Source organism: Vespa crabro, chromosome 15 (assembly GCF_910589235.1).
Source record: "Vespa crabro chromosome 15, iyVesCrab1.2, whole genome shotgun sequence".
In the NCBI taxonomy this organism is placed as follows: domain Eukaryota; kingdom Metazoa; phylum Arthropoda; class Insecta; order Hymenoptera; family Vespidae; genus Vespa; species Vespa crabro.
Genome location: NC_060969.1, coordinates 1,499,749 through 1,527,501, shown reverse-complemented (window position 1 = coordinate 1,527,501; position 27,753 = coordinate 1,499,749). Strand labels below are relative to the sequence as shown.

The following is a 27,753-nucleotide window of genomic DNA, read 5'->3' as shown; positions in this document are numbered from 1 at the left end:
AAATATATAATTATTTACCTGTAAAATATATGAAGACACGATGGATTGATGTAAGGAACTCTAATGTAACGTTCTGTGATTCGTTGTTTGTAGGTGAAATTTAATAAAAGATTATTGTACCATAACGTAAAAATGCTCTATTAGATTATTCAATTTACCCATTGGAATTTAAATTTAACAAATATTTCTATAAATCTATTTAAGATAGAATTATTATAACTAGCATCATTTATCATAATACATTAAATATTTTCAGAAATCATGTTCTATAAAACTTTTCTTTGATAAAAATAATGATCAAAAATTATCCAATTACTTAATATTATCATATAAATACTACCTTCCTACTTATTTCGGAAATGCCATATATAGCTACATGACGTAAGTTTCGAAGATAAACGTAACGTCATAATCATGATTACATGTTTGTATGTATCCCATTATATACATTGTACATATATCTATAAAGAAATTCAACCAATGTGAATTTGACCTATTGAGCTGAGGTAAGGTTGGTTGAATACAGTACGAAATAAATCGACCAATCACGTATCAGCCGCACCGTTACGTGTTCCTCGAAACGTCACTGTGCAGAGAGAGCGCGTTAGTAACGGATCTAAGCGAGTTATTGGAGCGCACGAAGAAAGTGTGTATTTTTAGTCGAGTTTATTTATGAGTTGTAGAAATTTGTTAAATAAAAGATATAAAAGTTTTAGTTGAACGTATATTGTTAAACATTGTTATAGTTTCAGATAAGCGAATTCTTGATTTTTAAAAGAACAATCGACCAGCCACACCCCTCGGCCATCTTGGCCGCAAGTGGATATTCATTAAAGACGTTCGATATAAAGAATTTTCAATGATGGATCAGATAACACCGAAGGAGGTGAAAATTCTGGAAAATCCAGAAGATATTCAAGAACGACGTGAACAAGTTCTTGGAAGATATGCTAATTTCAAAGCTGAAGCTCGTAATAAACGAGATAAACTCGAGGACTCCCGTCGCTTTCAAGTAATATGATATTTCAGTTGATTTATATTTACTTTTCTATCGTATAATGTAATAAACAAATTGCATCGGTTCTTTTTTTTCTTCCCTTAACGATCATTCTTCGCTTTAGTATTTTAAGCGAGATGCGGATGAACTCGAGGGATGGATTTACGAAAAATTACAAGCAGCATCAGATGAAAGCTACAAAGATCCGACAAATTTGCAAGCCAAAATTCAGAAGCATCAAGCATTCGAAGCAGAAGTTGCTGCTCACTCCAATGCCATTGTATTACTCGATAATACCGGTTCTGAGATGATAGCGCAACATCACTTTGCTAGTGATGTCATTCGTAAAAGATTAGGTAAACATAGACGATTTTTTTTATTATGAATCATGATTGGTTATATCTTATTTGTTATATTTATACTTTTATATAGCATATATATATATTCTTTTGTATGTTTAATTTTACAGAGGAACTTCATAGCTTGTGGGAATTATTATTGTCACGATTGGCTGACAAAGGGCTGAAATTACAGCAGGCTTTAGTTCTTGTACAATTTATACGACACTGTGATGAAGTCATGTTTTGGATCCATGATAAAGAGGCATTTGTGACTACTGATGAATTTGGTCATGATCTAGAACATGTTGAAGTATTGCAAAGGAAATTTGATGAATTTCAGAAAGATATGGCAAGTCAAGAGTACAGAGTAACAGAAGTCAATGAAATCGCAGACAAACTTCTTTTAGACGGTCATCCAGAACGTGATACCATTTTACGTAGAAAAGAGGAATTAAATGAATCATGGCAAAGATTGAAACAACTTGCTATCCTTAGACAAGAGAAATTATTTGGAGCACATGAGATTCAAAGATTTAATCGAGATGCCGATGAGACAATGGCTTGGATTGCCGAAAAAGATGTTGTATTATCTTCTGATGACTTTGGACGTGATCTTGCCAGTGTGCAAACACTTCAGCGCAAACATGAGGGTATAGAACGTGATCTTGCAGCTTTAGAAGATAAGGTGTATACATTAGGAGCAGAAGCAGATCGTCTGGCAGCTATTCACCAAGCAGACCATTCAAAACAAATACAAGCTAAACGAGCAGAAATCCTTCAATCTTGGGAAAGTCTAACGGCAAAAGCCAAAGAAAGACGTTTGAAACTCGACGAATCGTATTATTTACATCGTTTTTTGGCTGATTATAGAGATTTAGTTTCTTGGATGAATGATATGCGTGCAATTATTTCTGCGGATGAACTTGCTAAAGATGTGGCTGGGGCTGAAGCCCTTTTAGAGAGACATCAAGAACACAAAGGAGAAATAGATGCCAGAGCAGATAGTTTCGATTCTACAATTATGGCTGGCAATAAACTTTTGGAGAAAAAACATTATGCAGCTGAAGAAGTAGCTCGTAAATTAGAGTCTCTTGCAGAAGATAAAGCGTCTCTTCTTAGTTTATGGGAGAAACGACGTATTTTATACGAACAGTGTATGGATTTACAACTATTTTATAGAGATACAGAACAGGCTGATGCTTGGATGGCAAAGCAAGAAGCATTTTTAGCTAACGAAGACTTGGGCGATTCTCTTGATAGTGTAGAGGCTCTTATAAAGAAACACGAAGATTTTGACAAGTCATTGGCAGCTCAAGAAGAAAAGATCAAAGTATTAGATGAGTTTGCTGGGAAGTTGATAGAGGGAGAACATTATGCTGCAGACGATGTTGCTCAACGACGACAAATGTTATTAGAAAGAAGAGCTATACTTCTTGACAAATCTGCGCAACGAAGACATCGTTTAGAAGATGCATACAAATTACAACAATTCGAACGTGATTGCGATGAAACCAAAGGTTGGATTAATGAGAAACTTAAATTTGCTACCGATGATAGCTATTTGGATCCAACTAATCTTAATGGAAAAGTTCAAAAGCATCAGAATTTCGAACAAGAATTGAATGCTAATAAAACTCGTATGGAAGAGTTGGTAGCAACAGGACAAGAATTGATAGATAACAATCATTATGCCAGTGATCGTATACGTACTCGTACAGAAGAAATTGTATCGCTATGGGAAAGTTTAGCACATGCTACAGAGAAAAAAGGTGCAAAATTACAAGAAGCGTCTCAACAACAACAATTTAATCGTACGGTCGAAGACATTGAATTATGGCTTTCGGAGGTTGAAGGACAGCTTATGTCAGAAGATTATGGAAAGGATTTGACCAGCGTTCAAAACTTACAAAAGAAACATGCCCTTTTGGAAGCTGATGTAACATCTCACGCGGATAGAATTGAAAGTATAGCTCAAGCCGCGGAACAATTTGTTAAGCAAGGACACTTTGATGCTGATAACATAAAATCCAAAGAAGACCAATTACAAGCACGTTATTCAGCTTTGCAACGACCCATGAGCGTTCGAAAACAACGACTTTTGGATTCTTTACAAGTTCAACAATTGTTTAGAGATATCGAAGACGAGGAAGCTTGGATTCGTGAAAAAGAGCCAGTCGCTGCATCTACTAATCGTGGACGTGATCTTATCGGAGTTCAGAATTTACAAAAGAAACATCAAGCTGTTCTAGCAGAAATCAATAATCACGAACCACGAGTAGCTGCTGTATGTCAAGCAGGTTCAACCATGTTGCAAGATGGTCATTTCGCATCTGGAGAGATTAGTCAACGTCTTGCTGCTTTGGATGAACACTGGGGACAATTGAAAGAAAAGGCACGACAACGTAAAAATGATCTTGATGATTCGCTTCAGGCACATCAGTATTTTGCTGATGCTAATGAAGCTGAATCCTGGATGAAAGAGAAAAGACCGATCGTTATGAATGCCGATTACGGTAAAGATGAAGACAGTTCCGAGGCCTTGTTAAAGAAACACGAAGCTCTTGTTAGCGATCTAGAAGCATTTGCCAGTACTATAACAGCATTACGTGAGCAAGCAGCTTCCTGTCGTCAACAAGAAACTCCTACCATTGATATAACGGGTAAAGAATGTGTCGTTGCATTATACGATTACGCTGAAAAATCACCGAGAGAAGTATCCATGAAAAAAGGTGATACTTTGACTCTTCTCAATTCCAATAATAAAGATTGGTGGAAAGTAGAGGTCAATGATCGCCAAGGCTTTGTACCAGCCGCATATGTCAAACGTGTCGAACCTGAGGCAGGCTTGAGTGCTTCGCAACAGAATTTAGCAAGAGAGCAAAGTTCAATTGCAGCTAGGCAAGCACAGATTGAAGCACAATACGATGACCTTTTGAGATTGGCTCGAGAACGTCAGGTTAAATTGAACGAAACTGCGAAGGCTTATGTTCTCGTCAGAGAGGCCGCTGAATTAGAAACATGGATAAAGGACAAAGAAAATCATGCACAAGTACAAGACGTCGGTGAAGATTTGGAACAAGTAGAAGTGATGCAAAAGAAATTCGATGATTTCCAGGCTGATCTAAAAGCTAACGAGGTACGTCTCGCAGAAATGAACGAGATTGCTGTACAATTGATGAGTCTCGGACAGACGGAAGCTGCATTAAAGATTCAGACACAAATACAAGATTTGAATGAAAAATGGAAGAGCCTGCAAACACTTACAGCTGAACGAGCGAGCCAATTGGGTTCTGCTCACGAAGTTCAACGTTTCCATCGTGACGTTGACGAAACGAAAGATTGGATTCGTGAGAAAGACGCGGCCTTAAATAACGATGATCTTGGTAAAGATTTACGTAGCGTTCAAGCGTTGCAACGTAAACACGAAGGATTGGAGAGAGATTTAGCAGCCCTTGGAGATAAAATTAAACAGTTGGATGAAACAGCGAATCGTTTGATGCAATCTCATCCGGAAACAGCTGAACAAACTTATGCTAAACAAAAAGAGATCAATGAAGAATGGACTCAACTCACAGCGAAAGCTAATAGTAGAAAAGAAAAATTATTGGACTCTTACGATTTACAACGATTCCTTAGCGATTATCGTGATTTGATGGCATGGATAAACTCAATGATGGGTCTTGTTGCTTCTGAGGAGCTTGCTTCGGATGTTACGGGGGCTGAGGCATTGCTCGAACGTCATCAGGTAAATCTAATATAGATTTTATTATAAAAAATTTCCTTTCTCGTAGTCCCACAGATCGTTCACAAGTTATTTGAATTATAGAATCACAGAGCAGAGATAGATGCGCGATACGGCGTTCTTCCAGAGGTATCAGAGGATTTTAGCATGCAACGACGTATTTGCGACGCTTTGTCTCTGAAAATACGTACAATTAATTATCACGCATATATTATTTAATATTAAAGCTGATTAGAACAAGACAAAAGCGATCGTGTTTTCCGTGAAGATATTAGCTCATTAACAATTTGAATATTTTCAGCTTCGTTTGCCGCTTATAGCATTTATTATTGAGTGGATTGAAATGATATATAACAATACAATTGTGCATTTCATAAAAAAAAAAAAAAAAAAAAAAAAAAAAAAAAAAAAAAAAAAAAAAAAGCAGGATTTTTATTATTTTTTTTTTATTTTTTTTTATTTTTATTTTTTTTTTTTTTATAGCAAAAAAAATTCATTATTATCTTATTAATTTGATTTTTACTATTATTTTACAGGAACACCGAATGGAAATCGATGCCAGAGCTGGAACATTCCAGGCATTTGAATTATTTGGCCAACAATTGTTGCAATCAAGTCATTATGCCAGTGTAGAAATCCAGGAAAAACTCGAATCAATGGCCGAAGCTCGACAGGAATTAGAAAAAGCTTGGATCCAACGACGCATGCAATTGGATCAAAACTTAGAGCTACAATTATTCTGCAGAGACTGTGAACAAGCGGAGAATTGGATGAGCGCACGAGAAGCTTTCTTGAGCAGTGCAGACACCGTTGATAGTAACGATAATGTTGAGGCATTGATAAAGAAACACGAAGATTTCGATAAAGCTATAAATGCGCACGAAGAGAAAATTGCAACTTTACAAACTTTGGCTGATCAATTAATTGCAGCTGAACATTATGCAGCCAAGCCGATAGACGAGAAACGTTGTCAAGTATTGGATCGTTGGAGACATTTGAAGGACGCTCTTATAGAGAAACGATCGAAATTAGGAGAATCCCAGACTCTTCAACAATTCTCTAGAGATGCTGATGAAATTGAAAATTGGATAGCTGAAAAATTGCAATTAGCTACGGAAGAAAATTACAAAGATCCTGCTAATATACAATCGAAACATCAGAAACATCAGGCGTTCGAAGCGGAGCTTGCAGCTAATGCAGATAGAATTCAATCGGTTCTAGCAATGGGAGGAAATTTGATAGAGAAACATCAATGCGCGGGTTCTGAAGATGCAGTTCAAAAGAGATTAGCATCTATTGCTGACCAATGGGAATATCTTACTCAAAAGACTACAGAGAAATCTATGAAATTGAAAGAGGCCAATAAACAACGTACATACATTGCGGCTGTAAAGGATTTAGACTTTTGGCTTGGTGAGGTTGAAAGTTTATTAACTTCTGAAGATGCGGGCAAAGATTTAGCATCCGTGCAAAATTTGATGAAGAAACATCAATTGGTCGAGGCGGATATTCAAGCTCACGAAGAAAGAATCAAAGATATGAATGCACAAGCAGATTCTCTCATTGAAAGTGGACAATTTGATGCAACTGGTATTCAAGAGAAGAGACAGAGCATAAACGAACGATACGAACGTATTAGAAATCTTGCTGCACATAGACAAGCAAGACTCAACGAGGCTAACACATTACATCAATTCTTCCGTGATATCGCCGATGAAGAATCTTGGATCAAGGAAAAGAAATTATTGGTTGGATCTGACGATTATGGTCGTGATCTAACAGGCGTACAAAATCTTAAAAAGAAGCATAAGAGATTAGAAGCTGAACTTGGTAGTCATGAACCTGCCATTCAAGCGGTTCAAGAAGCAGGAGAAAAATTGATGGATGTTTCTAACTTGGGTGCACATGAGATTGAACAACGTTTGAAGCTTCTCAATCAAGCTTGGTCCGAACTCAAACAATTGGCTGCTAACAGAGGTCAAAAATTGGACGAATCCTTGACGTATCAACAGTTCTTAGCGAAGGTCGAAGAAGAAGAAGCGTGGATCACTGAGAAGCAGCAATTGCTTTCAGTTGAAGATTATGGTGATACAATGGCTGCTGTTCAAGGTTTGTTAAAGAAACATGATGCTTTTGAAACCGATTTTGCCGCTCATGGAGAACGTTGCAAAGACATCTGCGAAGCTGGGGAAGCATTGATCAAAGCTGGCAATCATCGAGCTGATGCTATTGGACAAAGATGTACGCAATTGCGTAACAAATTGGAACAACTTGGTGCGCTTGCAGCAAGAAGAAAAACTCGTCTCAACGATAATTCGGCGTATTTGCAGTTTATGTGGAAAGCCGATGTTGTTGAATCATGGATCGCTGACAAAGAAACCCATGTACGTTCGGAAGAATTTGGACGTGATTTATCTACCGTTCAAACACTATTAACCAAGCAGGAAACTTTCGATGCTGGCTTACACGCGTTCGAACACGAGGGTATACAAAATATTACTTCTTTGAAAGAAATGCTCGTTGACGCTGGACATGATCAAACTCCGAGCATTCAGAAACGTCATGCTGATGTGATAACTCGTTGGCAGAAACTCTTGGCAGATTCTGATGCACGTAAACAACGATTGTTAAGAATGCAGGATCAGTTTAGACAGATAGAAGAACTTTATCTTACGTTTGCCAAGAAAGCTTCCGCTTTCAATTCGTGGTTCGAAAATGCAGAGGAAGATTTAACTGATCCAGTTAGATGTAACAGCATCGAAGAGATTCGTGCACTACGGGAAGCTCATGCTCAATTCCAAGCAAGCTTGTCCTCCGCTGAAGCAGATTTCCAAGCGCTTGCTGCTCTCGATAGACAAATAAAGAGCTTCAATGTTGGCCCAAATCCATATACATGGTTCACGATGGAAGCACTGGAAGATACCTGGCGTAATTTGCAAAAGATTATCAAGGAACGTGACGTAGAGCTGGCAAAGGAAGCTCAACGACAAGAAGAAAATGATAAATTACGAAAAGAATTCGCTAAACATGCTAACGCGTTCCATCAATGGTTGGCAGAAACAAGGTATATAATTTATGTCTCATTTACTTATAAGTTATTTCAATAATTTTATTCAACAATACTTTTTTCATACTTTATAGAACATCTATGATGGAAGGTTCTGGTTCTTTGGAACAACAATTGGAAGCAACAAAGGTTTGTATAAATATGAGAAATTTCTTATTTCTATCTAATTTAAAGTTCGAAAATATCCAACATATAATATATAATTTCAATATGTATCCGATTACATTATTATAGAGAAAAACTCAGGAAGTTCGAGCACGTCGTCAAGATTTGAAGAAAATCGAAGATCTTGGTGCAATATTGGAAGAGCATTTAATCCTTGATAATCGTTATACAGAACATAGTACAGTTGGTTTGGCACAACAATGGGATCAATTGGATCAACTTGGAATGCGTATGCAACATAATCTCGAACAACAAATTCAAGCAAGAAATCAATCTGGTGTTTCTGAAGATGCCCTTAAAGAATTCTCAATGATGTTCAAACACTTTGATAAGGATAAGAGTGGACGATTAAATCATCAAGAATTCAAATCATGTTTGAGAGCACTTGGATATGATTTACCAATGGTCGAAGAGGGTCAGCCTGATCCAGAATTTGAAAACATACTTGGTTTGTTGATTATTTATCATCATTTACACTTTATTATAACTTTATTATTTTCTTATAATGTTCTATATTTAATATGGAATTTGTTATTTCTAGATATTGTCGATCCAAACAGAGATGGTTACGTATCGTTACAAGAATACATGGCGTTTATGATAAGCAAAGAAACAGAAAATGTCCAAAGTTCGGAGGAAATAGAAAATGCTTTCCGTGCCATTACAGCGGCAGATCGGCCATATGTAACGAAGGAAGAATTATATGCTGTATGTATAATATCGTTTATTTAATTGCAGTTTGTAAGTTATTGTTTTTTATATTATGATGTAATTTTTTTTTTCAGAATCTTACGAAAGAAATGGCTGACTACTGCGTGGCACGTATGAAACCATACGTTGATCCAAAAACGGAAAGACCAATTACGGGAGCATTGGATTATATAGAATTTACTCGTACTCTTTTCCAAAACTAATAATTTACATATAATATATATCTATATCTATACATATATATATTTATATATAAAATATAATTTTTTGCCCTGTTACTCTTTACAATACAGTTTTCAATGATAGCTTTAGAGGAATTACACAATCCTCATTTTTATATGCGTACTTCATTACTATAATTCTCTTTTATCCACTTTTTTATTCTCCGTGTTTAACGTTATTACATATCTTATTATCACACTTGCTTCCAGCAAATGCAAAGTGCAGCTTCGGGCGTTTCATGAGATATGTAATTTATGAATATTGAAATCGTGACACATATGGTTAATATAAAACATTAAATAAAATTATTTAGCTAATTTATATATAATATTTACAAAAGTAGAAAGGGTAATACACAACATAGCTGTAAATAGATTATATGGAAATAAATAATATTTGGTCGCACTTAACATTATTACATTACTTGTCTACTTATTTTACATCAAAGGAACATATATACATATATATTTTGATAATTGTCCTATATTACGTATATTGAAATTAAGTTACATATTGCGGCGCATGCGTAGAAACATTTTGGTATTTGCGCATGCTTGGTACTGATTTTATCTAGTAATATTTAAAACGTGGTAAGACTGATTATTTTTTTAGACTGTCAAAATAACTTTAGGCGATTGTTACAAGATTTTGTAAGAGTAGTCGGCTTTTTACAAGTTTATTTAGAACGATTGTATGTATAAGTTATAATTTAATTAATTATTCATAATTAATATTTACACACATATGTAACTATTGTAGGTTTAATATTATAATATTAAATATTTTTTTTTTAATTGTAATCGTTACTTTAGTTATTACATTAATACTTATATTACATCATATAATAAATAATTATATTAAATATTACAATTATTTACATTTTATTTTTAGCAAAATGGTTGTTAGACAATATCAGGAAGAACTTAAATATCTAGAAAAAATTAATGAATGGTCTTGGAGAATTAAAAAAGGTTTTCAACCAAATATGAAGGTACATATGATATATTCTTTAAAATGATTTTATTAAAAATTTTATTAAAGAAAGAAAAAAATATTTAATTGGCATGAATACTTTTAAGGTTGAAGGCATATTTTATGTCAATAATACATTAGAACGTCTAATGTTTGAAGAATTACGAAATGCATGTAGGCCAGGAACAGTTGGAGGTTTCCTTCCAGGTATGAAGCAAATTGCTAATGTTGCTGCTTTACCTGGAATTGTAGGAAGATCAGTTGGATTGCCTGATGTTCATTCCGGATATGGTTTTGCCATTGGTATAATATTTTTTCTTTCTTTTTATATTTTTTTTTGTCTTTCCATATGTATAATATATTTATTTTATATACAGGTAATATGGCAGCATTTGATTTAAATGATCCAAAGTCTATAGTATCACCTGGTGGAGTAGGATTTGATATAAATTGTGGCGTTCGTTTGTTAAGAACAAATTTATTTGAACATGAAATTTTACCTATTAAGGTATTATATAGTTTATATTTTTATTTTATAGTTTATATTTTTATTTTATTTGCATTTTAAATTATACATAAATTCAATATTGCATTTAATAGGAACAACTTGCACAAAGTATGTTTGATCATATCCCAGTAGGAGTTGGATCTAAAGGAATCATACCAATGAATGCAAGAGATTTAGAAGAGGCATTGGAGATGGGTATGGATTGGTCTTTGAGAGAAGGTAAATATCTAATTAAAATTTAATAAGAAATGTGTATTGGAATATTTCGATATTATAATTTTCATTTTTATATCGATTATAGGTTATATCTGGGCAGAAGATAAAGAACATTGTGAAGAATATGGTCGAATGTTAAATGCTGATCCTTCGAAAGTATCATTAAGAGCAAAGAAACGTGGTCTTCCTCAGGTAAATTTAAAGTTATATTAGTACTATATTAATTGTAATAACATTTATATTATTTTAGTTAGGTACATTAGGCGCAGGAAACCATTATGCTGAGATTCAAGTTGTAGATGAAATTTATGATAAATGGGCTGCATGCAAGATGGGTATCGAAGAAAAGGGCCAAATTTGTGTTATGATTCATTCTGGAAGCAGAGGCTTTGGACATCAAGTTGCCACAGGTATTTTAGACAAAAAAAAAAAACAAGATAAAATACATGTTTCTTTATTTTACTGAATTAATTATCTATAATTTATTTATATTTTAGATGCACTTGTACAAATGGAAAAAGCTATGAAAAGGGATAATATCGAAACTAATGATAGACAACTTGCTTGTGCTCATATTAAATCTCAGGAGGGTCAAGACTATTTAAAAGCTATGTCAGCTGCTGCTAATTTTGCATGGGTTAATCGAAGTTCTATGACATTTCTCACACGACAGGTTCGTATCTATAAATATATAAGTAAATGATATTATATTATGTGTAACTTTTTTATTTTTATTATACTTTCAGGCATTTGCAAAACAATTTCGCCTTTCTCCAGATGACTTGGATATGCATGTTATTTATGATGTGTCACATAATGTTGCTAAAATAGAAGAACATATGGTTGATGGCAAACAAAAAACACTTTTAATTCATAGAAAGGTAAGTTTTGTAGTATAATATGTTTTTTATGAATAATAAAAAAAAAAGAAGATAAATTATTTTGTTTTTGATAAAGGGATCAACCAGGGCTTTTCCACCTCATCATCCATTGATTCCTGTAGATTATCAATTAACTGGTCAACCAGTTTTAATTGGTGGTACAATGGGAACATGTAGTTATGTTCTTACCGGAACTGAACAAGGAATGCAGGAAACTTTTGGATCTACGTGCCATGGAGCTGTAAGTACTTAAAATAAATTGAAAATATATACAATAAAGTAGCATTATTTTTAATAAAAAAATTTAATTTAATTTTTGTGATATATTTAGGGTCGTGCCTTGTCTAGAGCAAAATCACGAAGAAATTTGGATTATAAAGATGTATTAAACAAATTAGAAAGTTTAGGAATATCTATTAGAGTTGCTTCACCAAAACTAGTTATGGAAGAAGCTCCAGAATCATATAAGAATGTAACGGATGTTGTAAATACATGTCATTCAGCTGGTATTTCTAAAAAATGTATTAAACTGAGGCCAATAGCAGTTATTAAAGGATAATTTACATAAAATGTATATTAATATATAGCTTTTATATCTAATATAAATTATATGCCATGGAGTTCTCCATTAGATATTCAATGATCGATGATATTAAAGAATATAATATTATATGGATTTACTTAAATAATCCGAATTAAATTAAAATTATTTTATATTAACACTTACCTTAATATAAATTCTTTCAATCGAATGTAACTTATAAATGAAAGATAAGTATGTTGTACAGTCTTTAAAATTGATTATGTTGTGATAAAATAGTATTTTTTACAATTTAAGGAAGCCATGTACTATATTAAAATGTAAAATTCATATTTTAGAGTATAAATGCATTTAATAAACATCACAATTATTTTCAAAATGTTCGTTTTTAATTTTGTTATCGCAAATGTTATTACATTACAAGTGTTCGTATGTGATACGTTTGTTACATGTTTAATGTTATTAAATTTTATTACTACTTTATTTTCTACTATATTGTATATATATAAATAGAAATATATATATATATATTTATATAAGTATATATATATATATATTTTATTATAAATTTAAAGTAATTTATCAACAAATATTTTTATATTTTCACAATTATTTGGCATCGTGATTTCGCCACATAGATTAATTCATATATGTAATTAAACTTTTTTTATAGAACATCTGATTGAAAAAACATTTGCAATATATTTAATTGGCATTAGTTAAAATGTACAATTGTCTATTTTTATAATAAAAAAAATTACATTAGACTACTTTGTTTGACTTTACACGCAAATAAATTCGCGATTTCGTGTATTTGTGTGTGTATAACAAATCCTCCACTGACTAGAAAAAATAATACAGAGGATGATGTTTATGACAAATAAGATTATGTTTCATGTATACACATAGAGAGATAATGAAAGCAACCCCGTCACCATAAATAGAAAATACATACATACTTCATAACAGTAATATTTTTATACAGGATAGTGACATTGATCATGTAAACCCTTGAGAGCATATGTAAAAAAGATAGTCATTGGAGGAGTTGCATTTAGAAATACAAGACTGACCAAGTTAGGAAGAATGGTCTGAAATGCATTCCATGATATAATTATAAAAAATTATATTATATATAAAATAATTATACTAAAAAACTTATGATAAGTGATAATCAGGAGAAGGTTCAGCTACAGATTCGGTAGTGAACAGAGGATTTGGAAACTCTGGTGGATGTGGCAGTGGTCCAGCAGTCTTTGGCTGACGTCTGTATGCCATTAACCAGCATGACACAGCAATAGCGACAGCAACTAGTGCTAAAAGTGCTGTTATTACTAAGGCTATGATAAATCCAACCATAGAAACACAAATATCTTCTACTCTTTGAGCGGAAGGAACTGAAAGTAATAATATTACATGATTAATAAAGAAAAAGTTGTTGATCTCTGTATTAAATAGTTAATATAAATAATTAAATATTATACCTTCAGCCGGATCTGCTGTTAATCTTTCTTCTCTTCTTTCCAAAGTAAATATTAAGTTCGATTCAATTGTTATCTCTTCACGAAGCTGTCCTTCGTAACCATCAGAGACACTTAAGGCTGTATCATTTGATTCAGCTTCAACATCTCTACGACGGCGACCGAATGCGTTGTATCCTCGGCAGTTTACCTAAAATTGATATTTAATTATAATTAAATAAATTTGTTATATTGTTAGGATTTATTCCACAAAAAAATAATAATAATTATTAAATAAATATTTACAGGCTGACATCGTCCAAAGCAGACTCGTATATTACATTGGAATCTGATATTATCACTACTGGGAAATTTAAAGGCATTAAAACTAGCCATCAATGATTGAGTTTCATGATCCTGTTGCCATTCTCCGAATATTGTTGGATCTGTTGCACATCCATTTTCATCTGTTACAATATATTCGTTTTCCAAATTGTCTTCCATAGTTTTGGCAACACAATTTCTTGCAAAACCTCCATAAATTGCTATGGATGAAAAATATGAAAAAAATTAGATGTTTGATTATATGATGATTTATATATTAAAACTATATAATAGATCTCCCGAAAATATACATACATGATGGCTGAACTTCAACTTGTAACATTAGATTGTCTCCTATTTCAGCAGAATTTATTTCATTTCCATTATGAGTAACTATTTTCATTATACATGTTGGAGGTGGTCCAGTATTTGCAATAGTACCAGCAGTAGTTAACATTGAAACATTAAAGCCAAGTGTAACATTTTGTTCACCAGTTTGATATATACATTTAATGTGATAGGCTTGTGCTTTGTACGTTACTAATTTTGGATGCTTCTGAACAACAAGTATGAAACTGGCTTGTCCCTGTTAATTAAATCATAATATTAAACATATTTAGAAGGAAAAATTTAAATTAAATTATTTAAGAAGTAAACATTATATATATTAAGAATTTTTGAAGAATACTTACATTTACATGTATCAATCCGCAATTGCCAAATGCAACTTTAAATATTATATCGGTTTTATGGATAGTTTCAGCAGGTATCGAAACAACACGTCTACATTGTTCATCTTTGCTACGGCCTTTAACATACAAAACACCATCGAATTCGTGATCTTGCAAATATATTTCAACTTGGACTCCATCTGATAAACAACTGACACCCATGTCTGGTGTGGGGAAATCTGTTTTGGGTGTTTTTTCTTTGACAACTGTGGAGAGAATATAATTATAATATATTTAAAACTTTCAGGCTATAGCTATATCTATAATAATATATATTAATCATTTTTTTTTATACTTACAGCAATGAGCTTGATGTCTAGTTGCATTGCAAAATGCATTTACACTACATACTATTTTTGAGCAAGGATCTTCACAAGTTTTTGTTGTCTGTTCACAATATCTATTATCTGCGCAATCGTCATCTACTCTGCATTCTATTATTCCGACTGTAATGATATTAATATTTATTAATATAAAGTTTATATAAAGATAAAGGAAATAATTAAATGTAGAAATTGCGTACTTACCGAGTTTACAATATCCATTGCCAGTTAATTTGTATCCATCTTGAGTTGGACATATGCAGCGACCGTATTCATCTATCAAAAATCCTTTCTCTAAGGCACAAGTACAATATCCTTGATTATTAATGATCATTCCAGTATCTTCGTGACAGGGTATACAAATATCGTGTTGGTCTTTAGCCATGCGTTGTGGGCAAACGCAATTACCATACTCGTCACGTATTTGCCCTTTCTCAGAAGAACAAACATTTACTATAAGAAGAATAAATATATGTTATAAAACACGACAAATAACATAATTATAAAATAATATAATTATAAAATACAATAAATTACTTGTATCACAGATCATTGTCCTAACTGGTTCTGTGTCTAATACTTTACAAATAGCATTTATGCCGCAAGGTGCAATTTTGATGCAAGGATTGATGCATTCTCCATCAAAGCATGCTGTTTGAGGTGGACATTCATAATCTGCTTTACATGTTTCTATGAGTAAATAATAAAATCGTTATAATAACAAGTATGAACAAAAATAAGTTTGGTAGTAATGACATGAATTATATAATATTTTTTATAAGTACGTAATTTCTACCTTTAACGCATCCAGATTTGGAATTACCAATGTATCCTGGTGGGCAGGAACACTCAACAACATGATTGTATACATTGCATTCAGTTTTATCAGTGCACGGATTTGATATGCAAGGATCTTCACAACGATTGTTAATGCATGCTTTATTTGTGGGACAATCCGTATTGCTTCTACATCCTAATAAAACACAAGATACGGTAGGATTGCCTTTCAAGCCTGGTGGACATTCGCAAATGGCTTTGTGATTTATAGCTCGACATTCTGCTCCTTTTCCACAAGATATTGTCGTGGATGAGCAAGCAGGAATGCAATTATGTCTAACACATACGTGTGTTCCGCTACAATCGTCATTTGTACGGCAACCGGTGACTATAACATAAAATATATAATTAGAGAAAATTATCGTAATAATAAATTGAAAGATGATTTAGTAATCGTAAGATATTTTAATAGTATACCTTCGGTACATGCAATGTCCGCGCTTCCATCGTAGCCCGAGATACAAGAACATACTGGCTTATGATCGACTACATTGCAAATTGCATTAGGACCACAAGAACATGGATTTCTGCATATACCATTGATACAAGATTTGTCCTGAGCACAGTCATTATCCTTTGTACATTCGATTTTAATGATTGGTGTTGTAGGTTGACATGTTCCACTACCACTACTAACGTATCCGCTTGGGCAAACACAAATCATCGTTCTTATTGGAGATGTAGGTAATACTCTACATTCTGATGGCGGAGTACAAGGTTGTATTATTGGACAAGGTTCTTCGCATTTGTGATTGAAACATGCTAATCTGTCTGGGCAATCGCTGTCTTCTCTACATTCAGGTTGTTCTTCCAACTTGCAAAGGATATATGGATTTCCAGTATAATGAACTGGACAGCGACAAATTGGGATATGATTTAGAACTTTACATTCGGCACGAGAAGAACAAGGATTGTCATGAAGGCAAGCATCGATGCATTGCATGTTGATACATGAATGTTCGCTAGGACAATCTCCGTTACTGTAACAACCAATAACTCGACATTTGTCCAAAGGATTACCATAATATCCCTTGCGACAACGACAATCTGCTATGTGGTTTCTTACGTAACACTCGGCATTTAAACCACATAGATCTGACAGTAAACACGGATCAACGCAGTAATTTTTCTTGCAGGATTTATCAAGAGCACAGTCGTAATCTTGTTGACACTCTACCGAAACGCATGCAATTTCAGGATTGCCTTGGTAGCCTTCTTTGCAAGAGCATATTGGTTTGTGATTTCTTACGAAACAGATTGCGTTGGTACCGCAATTGCAAGGATCTCGGCATTGTCTATTCACACAAGCTTCATTGTCATTACACTCGTCATTTGTAACACAAGCTCCAATGTTTGTTAATTGTACTGTAAAATACAAAATTCGTAACGTTATAATGAATTATGAAAGACTATGGTAGAAATTGTTAAAAAATAAAAAATTATCGACTTACTTGGTCTACATATTCCATCGATATGTGTGATCCATCCTTCTGGACATGTGCAAGTCATAGTTCGTACAGGTACGGTGTCTAAGACATCGCAACGAGCATTTTCTAAACATGGTTTTAATACAGGGCATGGATCGATGCATTCATTTCTGATGCATACTAATTTATCACCACAATCTGTATCGATTCTACATTCTGGTTCGTCCACTGCACCTGGAGGATGACGCTCACAGTATGAATATGGATTTCCTGAAGGAATGTTTATTGGACAACGACAAGAAGCAAGATGAGCTTGTACATAACAAAGTGCGTTTTGAGCACAAGGAGAATTTTCGACGCAGGGATCAATGCAACGTCCATTTTTACATGCTTGATTTTGTGGACAATCGTAATTGTTATTACATTCTACTCTTTCACAATGTATTTGCGGATTTCCAACATAGCCAGTACTACAACGGCAAGCTGAACGATGGTTATATCCGTAACATTCTGCATTAATGGCACATTTGTTGTCTAAGATGCAAGGATTAATGCATTGTCCATTGTAACAAGTTGCTGCATTGTTGCATTCGTTATCAGACTCGCAATCAACTGTAAATAAAAATTAATTATTATTTGTACTGTATTAACGTAAAAATTATTAAAAATACTTACGTTTAAAACAACCAAGCTGAGGATTGCCAGAATAACCATGAGGACACACACATGACGGATAATGATTAGCCACAATGCATTTTGCATTTGATCCACAATTGCATGGATTTATACAAACACCGTTAAAGCATGCAGTATTTCCTGCACAATCGCTATTAGACGAACATTCCGTAATAATCTTAGCTGTAACAATAATTTTTGTTGTGATTAAATTTTTTTATCAATACTGTTATAGTATTTTTTTTAACAATGTTTAACTTACGTGGTATGCAATTTATTCTAGGATCGCCAATGTAACTTTGTGGACATTTACAAACAGAATCATGATTTTCGACATGGCAGAAAGAATTCTTTCCGCAAGGTTTAGTAGCAATACAAGGATTTAAACAAAGAGAATTTATACATTGTTTATCTTGGACACAATCGCTGTTGCTATAACATTCCGGTTGATTTGGTGGTAATGGTGGGAATGTAACTGGAAATAAATACATGATAAAAAATTTTGTAATTTGTAATAAATCGATGTGAGTTGTAAAGAATACTGGTTATATAAACGAAAAATTCAGTATACCTTTCGTGCATTCAATATAACCATCGCCAGTAAATTCAGAAGCACATACACAGGTAGCAGTATGATAAGTGGATTTACATTGAGCATTATATCCACATTGTATAGTGTTACAAGCTTCAACACATCGTCCACTTAAACATTTCTCATTATCATTACAATCTTGATCCAAATGACATTGAACATTATTCAACTCTGTACGTAAAACAAATATATGATTAAAATTAATTTACATATAAATTTAAATATGTATATTTTAGATATCAAGTATTACCTATATTTATGCAGTTTCCGTTGATGTCTGTAATTGTGTTAGGCGGGCATAAACAAATGATTGTACGAAGAGGAATAGTATTTAAAACTTTACATTCTTGATCCTGCGTGCACATGTTCGTTGGTCCACATGGATCTTGACACTGTGCATTAATACATGCTAAATTCGATTGACATTCTATGTCTTCTAGACATTCAGGTTGCACTTCTATTCCTGAAATAATAAAAATTTAATATAGAAGTAAAATATTGAAGCTACAATAAAAAATATGAATATGTTGAGTCAATAAAATAATTTACGGTTGCATTTCACGTATGGATTTCCTGATGTTCCTGTTGGACATGTACACTTGGGTTGATGATCTTGCCCAACGCAAATAGCAGTTTCTGCACATGTCTCAACGTCGCAAACAGGTCGACAAATTCTATTCAACCTGTCACAAATTTCATGATCTGCACAATCTTCGTTGTAATGGCATATTGTTGAAATACACGCGACATATGGATGACCTTGTTTGCCTTGTGGACAAATACATTGAGCTTTATGTTCTGCAGTTATACATTCTGCTCCTCGACCACATGTAATTTCACTAAGAAGACAAGGTGCGAAACAATTGCCATTCTGGCATGCTTTATCGTAAGGACAATCATGATCTGTGTTGCATTCCGCTAAAAATTTTAAACAATATAATATTATTAAGGGAATATTATGATCAATCTATAAATAAAATTTATATTATAGTACTTACGTTTGAAACATTGTATTTGTGGATTTCCTGCAAAACCTTCTTGACAATGGCAAGTTGGATGATGTCTATTAACAATACATTCTGCATTTGAACCACATCTGTTACTTAAGCAGGGGTCTTGACATAAACGGTTTATACATGCTTTATTAGATGGACATTCCGAATTAGATTCACATTTAGGCAGCGTGTTGTTTTCTATTTAAAAAAATATATTATGATTAATATAAATAAATTCATAAAATTTTGTGTACATTATAATATTCTTATTACCATCGAAACATATTACAAATGGATCACCAGTATGTCCTGCAGGACATTGACAAATACGACGATGATTTTCTACATAACATTCGGCATTGGAGGCACACGGATTAACAGCACATGGATTGATGCAACGTTGATTTAAACATATCATATCTGAACTGCATTCAGAATCACTTACACATATTGCTTCAATTTGTTTATCAACTACAAAAAAATAACATTGATCATACATCAAAAAAATAAAACATTGATCAGATTAAAAGAAACATCGTCATTAATAATATCATACCTCGAATACAGGCAACCGTTGCATCTCCCATGAAATTTCGCGGACATTCACAGATCATAGTTCTCAGTGGTAAAGTATCTACAACACTACATTTAGCACTAGAGATACATGGTTTTGTTTCTACGCATGGGTCTTTGCAAATTGCATTGAAACATGCTAATTTGCTAGGACAATCTACATCAGTTTGACATTCGGGAACATTTTCTTCCAATTCTAAAGAAAAAAATATGTTTTACAAATATCGTTTACAATGCATGATAAGATATTTGTTCATCTTATATTTTTAATTTAAATCAAAGATTTATTTACCTAGAGTGCATGATGTATAAGGATCACCGGTGTAACCAGGTGGACACTGACAACTTGGTCGATGATTAATAACGAAACATTGAGCGGATGAAGGACAAGAGCATGGATCTATACATTGTAAATTCTGACATGCCAATGAAGATGCACAATCATTATCAGTGATACATTCCGGTCGTTTGCATAATTGATAAGGATTGCCCAAGAATTTTTCAGGACAGTAACAACGAGCTTTGTGATAACCATCTGCAGTACATAATGCATTAATACCGCATTGCATTACTTGACAAGTGTCAATGCACTCATTGTTGATACAAGATTGAGTCAATGAACATTCGTTGTCACCACGGCATCCAACTAAAATAAATAATTATAATTATTTACGATAATATACTATTTAAATATACAAATGGTATTTGTCATGAGAAATAGTTATTATTTTTTTATAAATTACTATACTGATACATACTTTTCTGACAATATTGTTGTGGATTACCGGTGAAATCTTCGTTACAGACGCAAATGGCTCTGTGCATTTGAACATAGCAACGGCTGTTGAAACCACATGATTGGACAGTGCAAGGATCTATACATTTATTGTTTGAACAAGTTTTATCGTTCGTACAGTCAGAGTTTTGTATACATTCTACATTTGGTACTGTAAATTTATAATAATTAATTGATCATTCATATAATATAAATATTTATAAAATTTATGTATTATATATTACCTTCGTGAGTAGTAATCATGCATTTTATGTAGGGATTACCCATGAATCCATTTGGACAAGAGCATACTGGTTTATGATTAATAGTTTGGCAAATAGAATCTATTCCACATGCATTGACGCAAGGATCCCTACATTTTTGTGCCAAACAGGCTTTTTCACGTGAACAGTCGGAATTTATAATACATTCTGGATATATGCAATAAGCGACGTCATTTCTTACTTTACATTCGCCGTTATAATTGCAAGGTGATGAACTACATGGATCGATTTCTACAACAATAAATGTAAATTAGTATGTCATATTTGATAATATATTTATATGAAATAATAATAAAATGTACTTACCAGATTGTGGATAACATTCAAACAATGGATTACCAATCAATGGAGGAATACAACTACATAATGGACTATGATTAAGAACTTTACACATTGCTTTGATTCCGCATACATTTCGTGAACATGGATTGATACACTTGTTGTTCATGCAGGCTTTATCAGCTGGACATTCTGAACTAACGATACATTCAGGACGACAACCTGTTATATCTGTAGGTATGCCTAACATACTAGGAAGACACTTGCAAATTGCTGTATCCTGTACTGTTTCACATATAGTATTTGGACCACATGGTGAAGGATGACATGGATTTGGTTTCGTTGGTTCTAAATATAAAAAACGTATATTAATATTAATAAATAATGTACTTTTGAGAAGTTAAGATCAGCTAGTTTTGTCGTATTTATTTGAAAAGTATTATTTAAAATTAAGAATTATATATATATATATATATATTTAATTCTGTAAATATCTTATGCTATTACCTTCTGGCATAAAGCAATGCGTGAATGCATCTCCGATAGTTGGTGATTGACATGAACAGATAGGAATGTGATTTGATACGGTACAAATTGCATTAATCCCGCAAGTACCAATGCAAGGATCTTGACATTTTGTTTTGACGCATGCTTGAGATTTTGGACAATCGGAGTTCAATAAACATTCTGGTTGACAACCTAGGTAAGGGTCACCTCTATAGTCTGGTAAACATTCGCAAACAGCGACGTTATTTCTTTCTTGGCAATAAGCGTTGGAACCACATGGTGATGGACTGCATGGACTTAAATTCGACGGAGGCTTAGGAAGTTCTGTAATTAAATTAAGTAATAAATTATTTGCCATAATTAAATTATCTATGTATATGTTAATTACAATTTGCCTTATTTTATGTAATAAAAAATAATAGCAAGCATTTTTTTTACAAACATTGCACATATACTGAAAAGCAATATTTAAAATATAAATGTTTTAAATTAAATATATATTATCGATCAAAATAAAAAAGATTTTCAATATATAATTTAAAGTAAAATATATATGTACAATCAAAGGCTATTGTACACAATAGTGTAACATGCGTTTTGTGCATATATAATTTATACAATATTTACATACTCAACTGAAATATATAAGATATTTGATATATAGATATTATATGTAAAAAAATATTACATTACTGTAGTATGTTGAAAGAATTTTTAAGTTTTCTTACTCATAATTATGGAACAGATTCTAAGTGGGTCTCCAGTGTATCCTTCAAGACAATCACAACGAGTTTGGTGGAGGGTAACTTGGCAAATTGCATTAATACCGCACAGTCCAACGCAAGGATCATTGCATTTTTTATTCATGCATGTTTGGTTGGTTGGACACTCAGTATTTATAATGCATTCAGGTCTACAATTTGGTGGAGATCCTATGAAGGTGGGTAAACAGGTACATAAGGGTTTCTGCTCGGTTGATACAGTGCAATATGCATTTGGTCCACATGGTGATGATTTGCATGGATCTCTTGAGGGTTCTTCGTATGGCCGTTCTAACAAAAAAGACTCTTAGGTTTATTTCCTTGTTATAGATTTTCTATTTAAGGAAACTTTGTGTACTGTTTGATACTTGAACTTATTTTTACTTAGTAACTTGTGTAAGAATGGTAAAGGTTCAACAAACTTACTCATAGGGAAGCAATTGACGAATGGATCACCGGTGTATTCACGAGGGCAGCTACAAATAGCATTATGATTACGGACCATACATAATGCATTGTAAGCACAAGCATTCTCGCAAGGATTTTGACATTTATTGTTGATGCAAGCTTTGTCTTGTTCACAGTCGGAGCTGATAATACATTCCGATCTACAACTGGGTGGTACTCCATTATAACCAGGAAGACAAGAGCATGATGCTTGTTCGCCGAATTCGTGACATATACTATTGGGTCCACACGGTGAAGGATTACAAGGTGTTTTGCGGGCTATGATCATATATTTAATTAGATTCGAATGCTTTTTATCCAATAAATATTTGTTGGAATAATTAATGAATAAAAACTTACGTTGAATATGTTTACAGATACTGAAAGGATCACCCTCATATTGTTGGAGACAGCTACATGTTGGTATATGATTAATGACAGTACATTCTGCATTTTTACCGCATATACCGATACAAGGATCAATACATTTATTATTTATGCAAGCTCTATTGAAAGGACAATCAGAATTTTGTACACATTCTGGCTTACATTCACGATATGGATCACCATGATATTCATTAATACATTTACAAAGTCCATTATTACATATAGCATTCGATCCACACGGAGATGGATTACATGGGTCAGGTGGTTCCGGTGGTCCAACTATAGAATATTGGGATATATTTATATGTGAAAAACAATTTTTTATGAATCGGTTATCAAAAACACATTGTAAGTAAATTTTAAATCTCTTACATATGGGAACAGGAACGCAATTGCTAAACGCATCTCCAGAATATCCATTGGGACATGTACAAGATGGAGTATGATTGATTACAGTGCAAATAGCATTTGTTCCACAAGATCCAGGGCATGGGTCCTTACATTTGTTTCTAATACAAGCTTTGTTACTTATACAATCAGAGTTGACTGAACATTCTGGATGACAATTAGGAGGTGTACCCATATAATTTTGCAAACATGAACATGATGGGTAATCTCCGTAATTTTGACATAATGAAAATGGTCCACATGGAGATGGTATACACGGATTTTCAGGTTTCGGGAAATCAATAGTCGCTAAAAGAAGAAGGTATTACAATTAATAAAATGAATACGAAAAGATTAATAAGATGAATAGGAAAATGAAAGGAAATTTTATGATTTATAAATTGCGTATAGATCGAGATTTAATTAGTGATTATCACTTACGAGTTATGTCAAAGCATCTCACAAATGGATCTCCAGTTTTATTAATGCCGCAACTGCAAATTGGACTATGGTTGATGCTTTCGCATCGAGCATCGATTCCACATACATTAGGACAAGGATCTATACATTTTTGATTCATACATGCTCGGTTTATAGGGCATTCTGTGCTGACGACACATTCTGGTCTACAATTTGGTGGAGTTCCTTTGTAATTAACCAAACATGTACAGATAGCCTTTCCGTTAGTATTAAGGCATTGACTATTTGGTCCGCACGGAGAAGGATCACATGGGTCTTTAGGGCTAGATGTGGCTGTGGAAAAAATGTTATTGTACGATAATCTATTTATGAATTGAGATAGAAAATATTTTAGAACACTGCTAAACTTACGATATTGTTCAATAAAATTACAACGAGTGAATGGATCACCGGTATATCCAGATTGACAATTACAAGATGGTATATGATTAATAGTGTAACAGACAGCATTGAAACCGCATGTTCCAGGGCAGGGATCTTGGCATTTATTATGTACGCATGCTTGATTAAGAGCACAATCGGAATGAATGACACATTCTGGTCTGCAACCTTCGTATGGATTTCCATAAAATTCAGGTAGGCATGAACAGAAAGCTGTTTCATGTGATACGCGACATTTAGCATTTGATCCACAAGATATTTGGTGACACAAATCAGGTACCTTTGGTATTTCATCTATTAAAATACGGAAACATAGATATTATTTATACTTATTTATAAAATGCTTATATGTACGTAGGCTCGTATGTAAATATAAAACCTACATTGCTGCGGATAACACTGTGCAAATGGATTACCAGTGAAACCATTGGTACATGTACATATGGGAATATGACTGACTGTATTGCATTCTGCATTAATTCCACATGATCCTGGACAAGGATCTCTGCATTTCCGATTGATACATGCCTCTTGATTTGGACATTCGTTATTACTTATACATTCGGGTTTACAATTTGGTGGGCTTCCATTATATTCGGGAAGGCAAGAACACGATGGTGCATTATTTAGAATTTGACACAATGAATTTGGTCCACAAGGTGATGGTAGACAAGGGTTTATTGGAGGTTCTGGTTCTAATACTAAAAGGAAAAAAGTTTTCATATAGTAGTCGTTTCCAAACCCGATTGAATCAATTTGTCAGTGAAGTTCTTACATTGTGATATGCATTTTACAAATGGATCTCCTGTATATGACGCTGGACAGCTGCATATAGGATTATGATTTATTACAACACATTCGGCAGATATTCCACAAGCTCCTATGCATGGATCGATACATTTTTGATTATTACAAGCTCTATTACGAGCACAGTCAGAGCTTACAACGCATTCTGGTCTACAAGAAGGTGGCGTTCCTTTGAAACCAGTAATGCATGCACATACAGCAACGCCATTTATTGAATTGCAATGACTGTTCGGGCCACATGGAGATGGATTGCAAGGATTCTTGACTGTTGTGTCTAAATTCATGTTATTAATAAATTAACGATCAATATAAAGCTTTTATATGTACTTTTATATGTATTTTAAAATGATATCTAAAAAGTACGAACCTTGAATTAAAGTGCAAGAAATAAATGCATTTCCAGACATACTTTGTGGGCAACTGCACATAGGTAAATGATTAACGATATTGCATTCAGCATTAATGCCACAGACACCAATACAAGGGTCTTGACATTTATGCTGTATACAGGCTTTATCACGAGGGCAATCAGTATTAACAACACACTCGGGACGACAGCCAACATATGGATTTCCAAAGTATTCTGGTAGACATGTGCAAATACCTGCATTACATTGAGTATTTGATCCACACAAAGATTCTTTACAAGGATCAGATGGTTCAGTTTCTGTAAAAAAATTATATATCATTCTAATAGGACAATTATGACTAAAAAGGAATAAATATAATTTCATTAGTGTTCTTACCATTTGGTACAGGTTTGGAATAGCAATTCTCAAAAGGATTACCAGTATAACTCTCAGGACATGTACATACTGGTGTATGATTTACAACAGAACATTGTGCATAGAGACCACAAGATCCAGGGCAAGGATCTCTACATTTTTCTCTTATGCAAGCTTTATTGGCAGGACAATCTGAATTAATAGAACATTCTGAACGACAGTTAGGTGGTACCCCGATATAATTGTTCATACAACTGCATACAGGTACATCATTAATGGTTTTACACATTGCATTAGATCCACAAGGAGACGGAGTACATGGATCTTTAGGATATACATCATTCGGTTTAGGTGCTGTTGGAAAATGTAATTAATTCTTTTATTGTTCAATTTTATTATAATGTATCGTAATATAGTAGATTTCGGGTAAAGGATATTTTAAAATAGATGAATAATTTATTAATGAATGAAAATTTACCTGCAAAACAGTAGACGAACGGATCACCTGTCATATCGAATGTGCAACTACAAATAGGACTATGGCGTATAACTTTGCATTGAGAATTGCGTCCACATGTTCCAGGGCATGGGTCTACGCATTTATTTCTAATACATGCAAGATTCGAATCACATTCTGAATTCATTACGCATTCGGGTCTACAATTTGGTGGAGTTCCTATAAATTCTGGTAAACAAGAACAAACGGCTTGGTCATTGATGTTTTGACATTTGCTATTCGGACCACAAACTGACGAACTACAAGGATCTTGCTCTTTATCAATAGCTACAAATAATGAATTATTATTTATTAATTTAATTTGTATAAATTGAAAAGATACTTTATAGAATCTTTTTAATTTATATGTAGTAAATTCTTTCGAAACTTACGGTTTATCATTTCATAGAAACAATTTGTATATGGATTTCCAGTGTAATGTGGGATACAAGTACAAATAGGTAAATGATTGACAACTTGACAGTCTGCATTGGAACCACAAGTACCAGGACATGGGTTTTGACATTTTGATCTAACACAGGCTAAATGAGAAGGACAGTCAGAGTTGATTGAACATTCGGGACGACATCCTTCGTAAGGATTTCCTATATATTCAGATAAACATGAACAAGTAGCAACTCCTTGAATTTTTCTACAAACTGCATTTACTCCACAAGAAGAAGGTTGACATGGTTGATCCAATTGTGATGGTTCAGCTAAAATAGCAAATGAAAAGA

At 33.5% G+C, this 27,753-nt stretch overlaps 3 protein-coding genes across 3 annotated transcripts in view; 2 read left to right on the top strand and 1 right to left on the bottom strand.

Moving 5' to 3' along the window:
* Positions 1–528: 528 nt before the first annotated feature.
* Positions 529–9,655, top strand: LOC124429425 (spectrin alpha chain). The gene is made up of 9 exons (XM_046974689.1): positions 529–646; positions 747–1,012; positions 1,122–1,353; positions 1,467–5,083; positions 5,617–8,144; positions 8,222–8,276; positions 8,382–8,760; positions 8,854–9,020; positions 9,098–9,655. Exons 2-9 carry the CDS (start codon positions 860–862, stop codon positions 9,224–9,226), a joined length of 7,260 nt encoding a protein of 2,419 aa, XP_046830645.1. The 5' UTR covers positions 529–646; positions 747–859; the 3' UTR covers positions 9,227–9,655.
* Positions 9,656–9,824: 169 nt separating this feature from the next.
* LOC124429427 (RNA-splicing ligase RtcB homolog) lies at positions 9,825–12,492 on the top strand. Its single transcript, XM_046974697.1, has 11 exons — positions 9,825–9,936; positions 10,137–10,236; positions 10,325–10,520; positions 10,595–10,725; positions 10,818–10,944; positions 11,027–11,133; positions 11,192–11,351; positions 11,439–11,614; positions 11,688–11,822; positions 11,899–12,063; positions 12,154–12,492. The coding sequence occupies exons 2-11, from the start codon at positions 10,141–10,143 to the stop codon at positions 12,379–12,381; spliced, it is 1,521 nt and encodes a 506-aa protein (XP_046830653.1). The 5' UTR covers positions 9,825–9,936; positions 10,137–10,140; the 3' UTR covers positions 12,382–12,492.
* A 197-nt stretch (positions 12,493–12,689) lies between these two features.
* LOC124429279 overlaps positions 12,690–27,753 on the bottom strand; it is an 85,675-nt gene continuing 70,611 nt past the window's right edge. The window contains exons 143-178 of the mRNA XM_046974342.1: positions 27,409–27,732; positions 26,999–27,304; positions 26,542–26,874; positions 26,163–26,462; positions 25,764–26,069; positions 25,372–25,689; positions 24,959–25,282; positions 24,569–24,880; positions 24,113–24,436; positions 23,714–24,019; positions 23,333–23,632; positions 22,874–23,197; positions 22,146–22,469; positions 21,666–21,986; positions 21,321–21,590; positions 21,059–21,247; positions 20,593–20,946; positions 20,284–20,496; positions 20,001–20,198; positions 19,731–19,925; positions 19,282–19,650; positions 18,983–19,195; positions 18,712–18,903; positions 18,403–18,615; positions 18,141–18,323; positions 17,490–18,077; positions 16,456–17,403; positions 15,998–16,366; positions 15,739–15,891; positions 15,406–15,654; positions 15,178–15,324; positions 14,840–15,084; positions 14,463–14,733; positions 14,130–14,368; positions 13,848–14,034; positions 12,690–13,760 (exon numbers count right to left, since the gene is read on the bottom strand). Of these exons, the coding sequence (XP_046830298.1) occupies positions 13,522–13,760; positions 13,848–14,034; positions 14,130–14,368; positions 14,463–14,733; positions 14,840–15,084; positions 15,178–15,324; positions 15,406–15,654; positions 15,739–15,891; positions 15,998–16,366; positions 16,456–17,403; positions 17,490–18,077; positions 18,141–18,323; positions 18,403–18,615; positions 18,712–18,903; positions 18,983–19,195; positions 19,282–19,650; positions 19,731–19,925; positions 20,001–20,198; positions 20,284–20,496; positions 20,593–20,946; positions 21,059–21,247; positions 21,321–21,590; positions 21,666–21,986; positions 22,146–22,469; positions 22,874–23,197; positions 23,333–23,632; positions 23,714–24,019; positions 24,113–24,436; positions 24,569–24,880; positions 24,959–25,282; positions 25,372–25,689; positions 25,764–26,069; positions 26,163–26,462; positions 26,542–26,874; positions 26,999–27,304; positions 27,409–27,732 (10,646 nt within the window). The 3' untranslated portion in view covers positions 12,690–13,521. The remainder of the gene's footprint in view (positions 13,761–13,847; positions 14,035–14,129; positions 14,369–14,462; positions 14,734–14,839; positions 15,085–15,177; positions 15,325–15,405; positions 15,655–15,738; positions 15,892–15,997; positions 16,367–16,455; positions 17,404–17,489; positions 18,078–18,140; positions 18,324–18,402; positions 18,616–18,711; positions 18,904–18,982; positions 19,196–19,281; positions 19,651–19,730; positions 19,926–20,000; positions 20,199–20,283; positions 20,497–20,592; positions 20,947–21,058; positions 21,248–21,320; positions 21,591–21,665; positions 21,987–22,145; positions 22,470–22,873; positions 23,198–23,332; positions 23,633–23,713; positions 24,020–24,112; positions 24,437–24,568; positions 24,881–24,958; positions 25,283–25,371; positions 25,690–25,763; positions 26,070–26,162; positions 26,463–26,541; positions 26,875–26,998; positions 27,305–27,408; positions 27,733–27,753) is intronic.

Bases quoted from the DNA above. Each gene is read 5' to 3' on its own strand.
- LOC124429425 (XM_046974689.1), top strand. From the start codon at position 860: ATGATGGATCAGATAACACCGAAGGAGGTGAAAATTCTGGAAAATCCA. The intron at 8,761-8,853 runs GTTTGTTGATTA...TGTTATTTCTAG, and splicing joins AGAATTTGAAAACATACTTG to ATATTGTCGATCCAAACAGA. The intron at 9,021-9,097 runs GTATGTATAATA...TTTTTTTTTCAG, and splicing joins CGAAGGAAGAATTATATGCT to AATCTTACGAAAGAAATGGC.
- LOC124429427 (XM_046974697.1), top strand. From the start codon at position 10,141: ATGGTTGTTAGACAATATCAGGAAGAACTTAAATATCTAGAAAAAATT. The intron at 11,134-11,191 runs GTAAATTTAAAG...ATATTATTTTAG, and splicing joins AGAAACGTGGTCTTCCTCAG to TTAGGTACATTAGGCGCAGG. The intron at 11,823-11,898 runs GTAAGTTTTGTA...TTTTTGATAAAG, and splicing joins CACTTTTAATTCATAGAAAG to GGATCAACCAGGGCTTTTCC.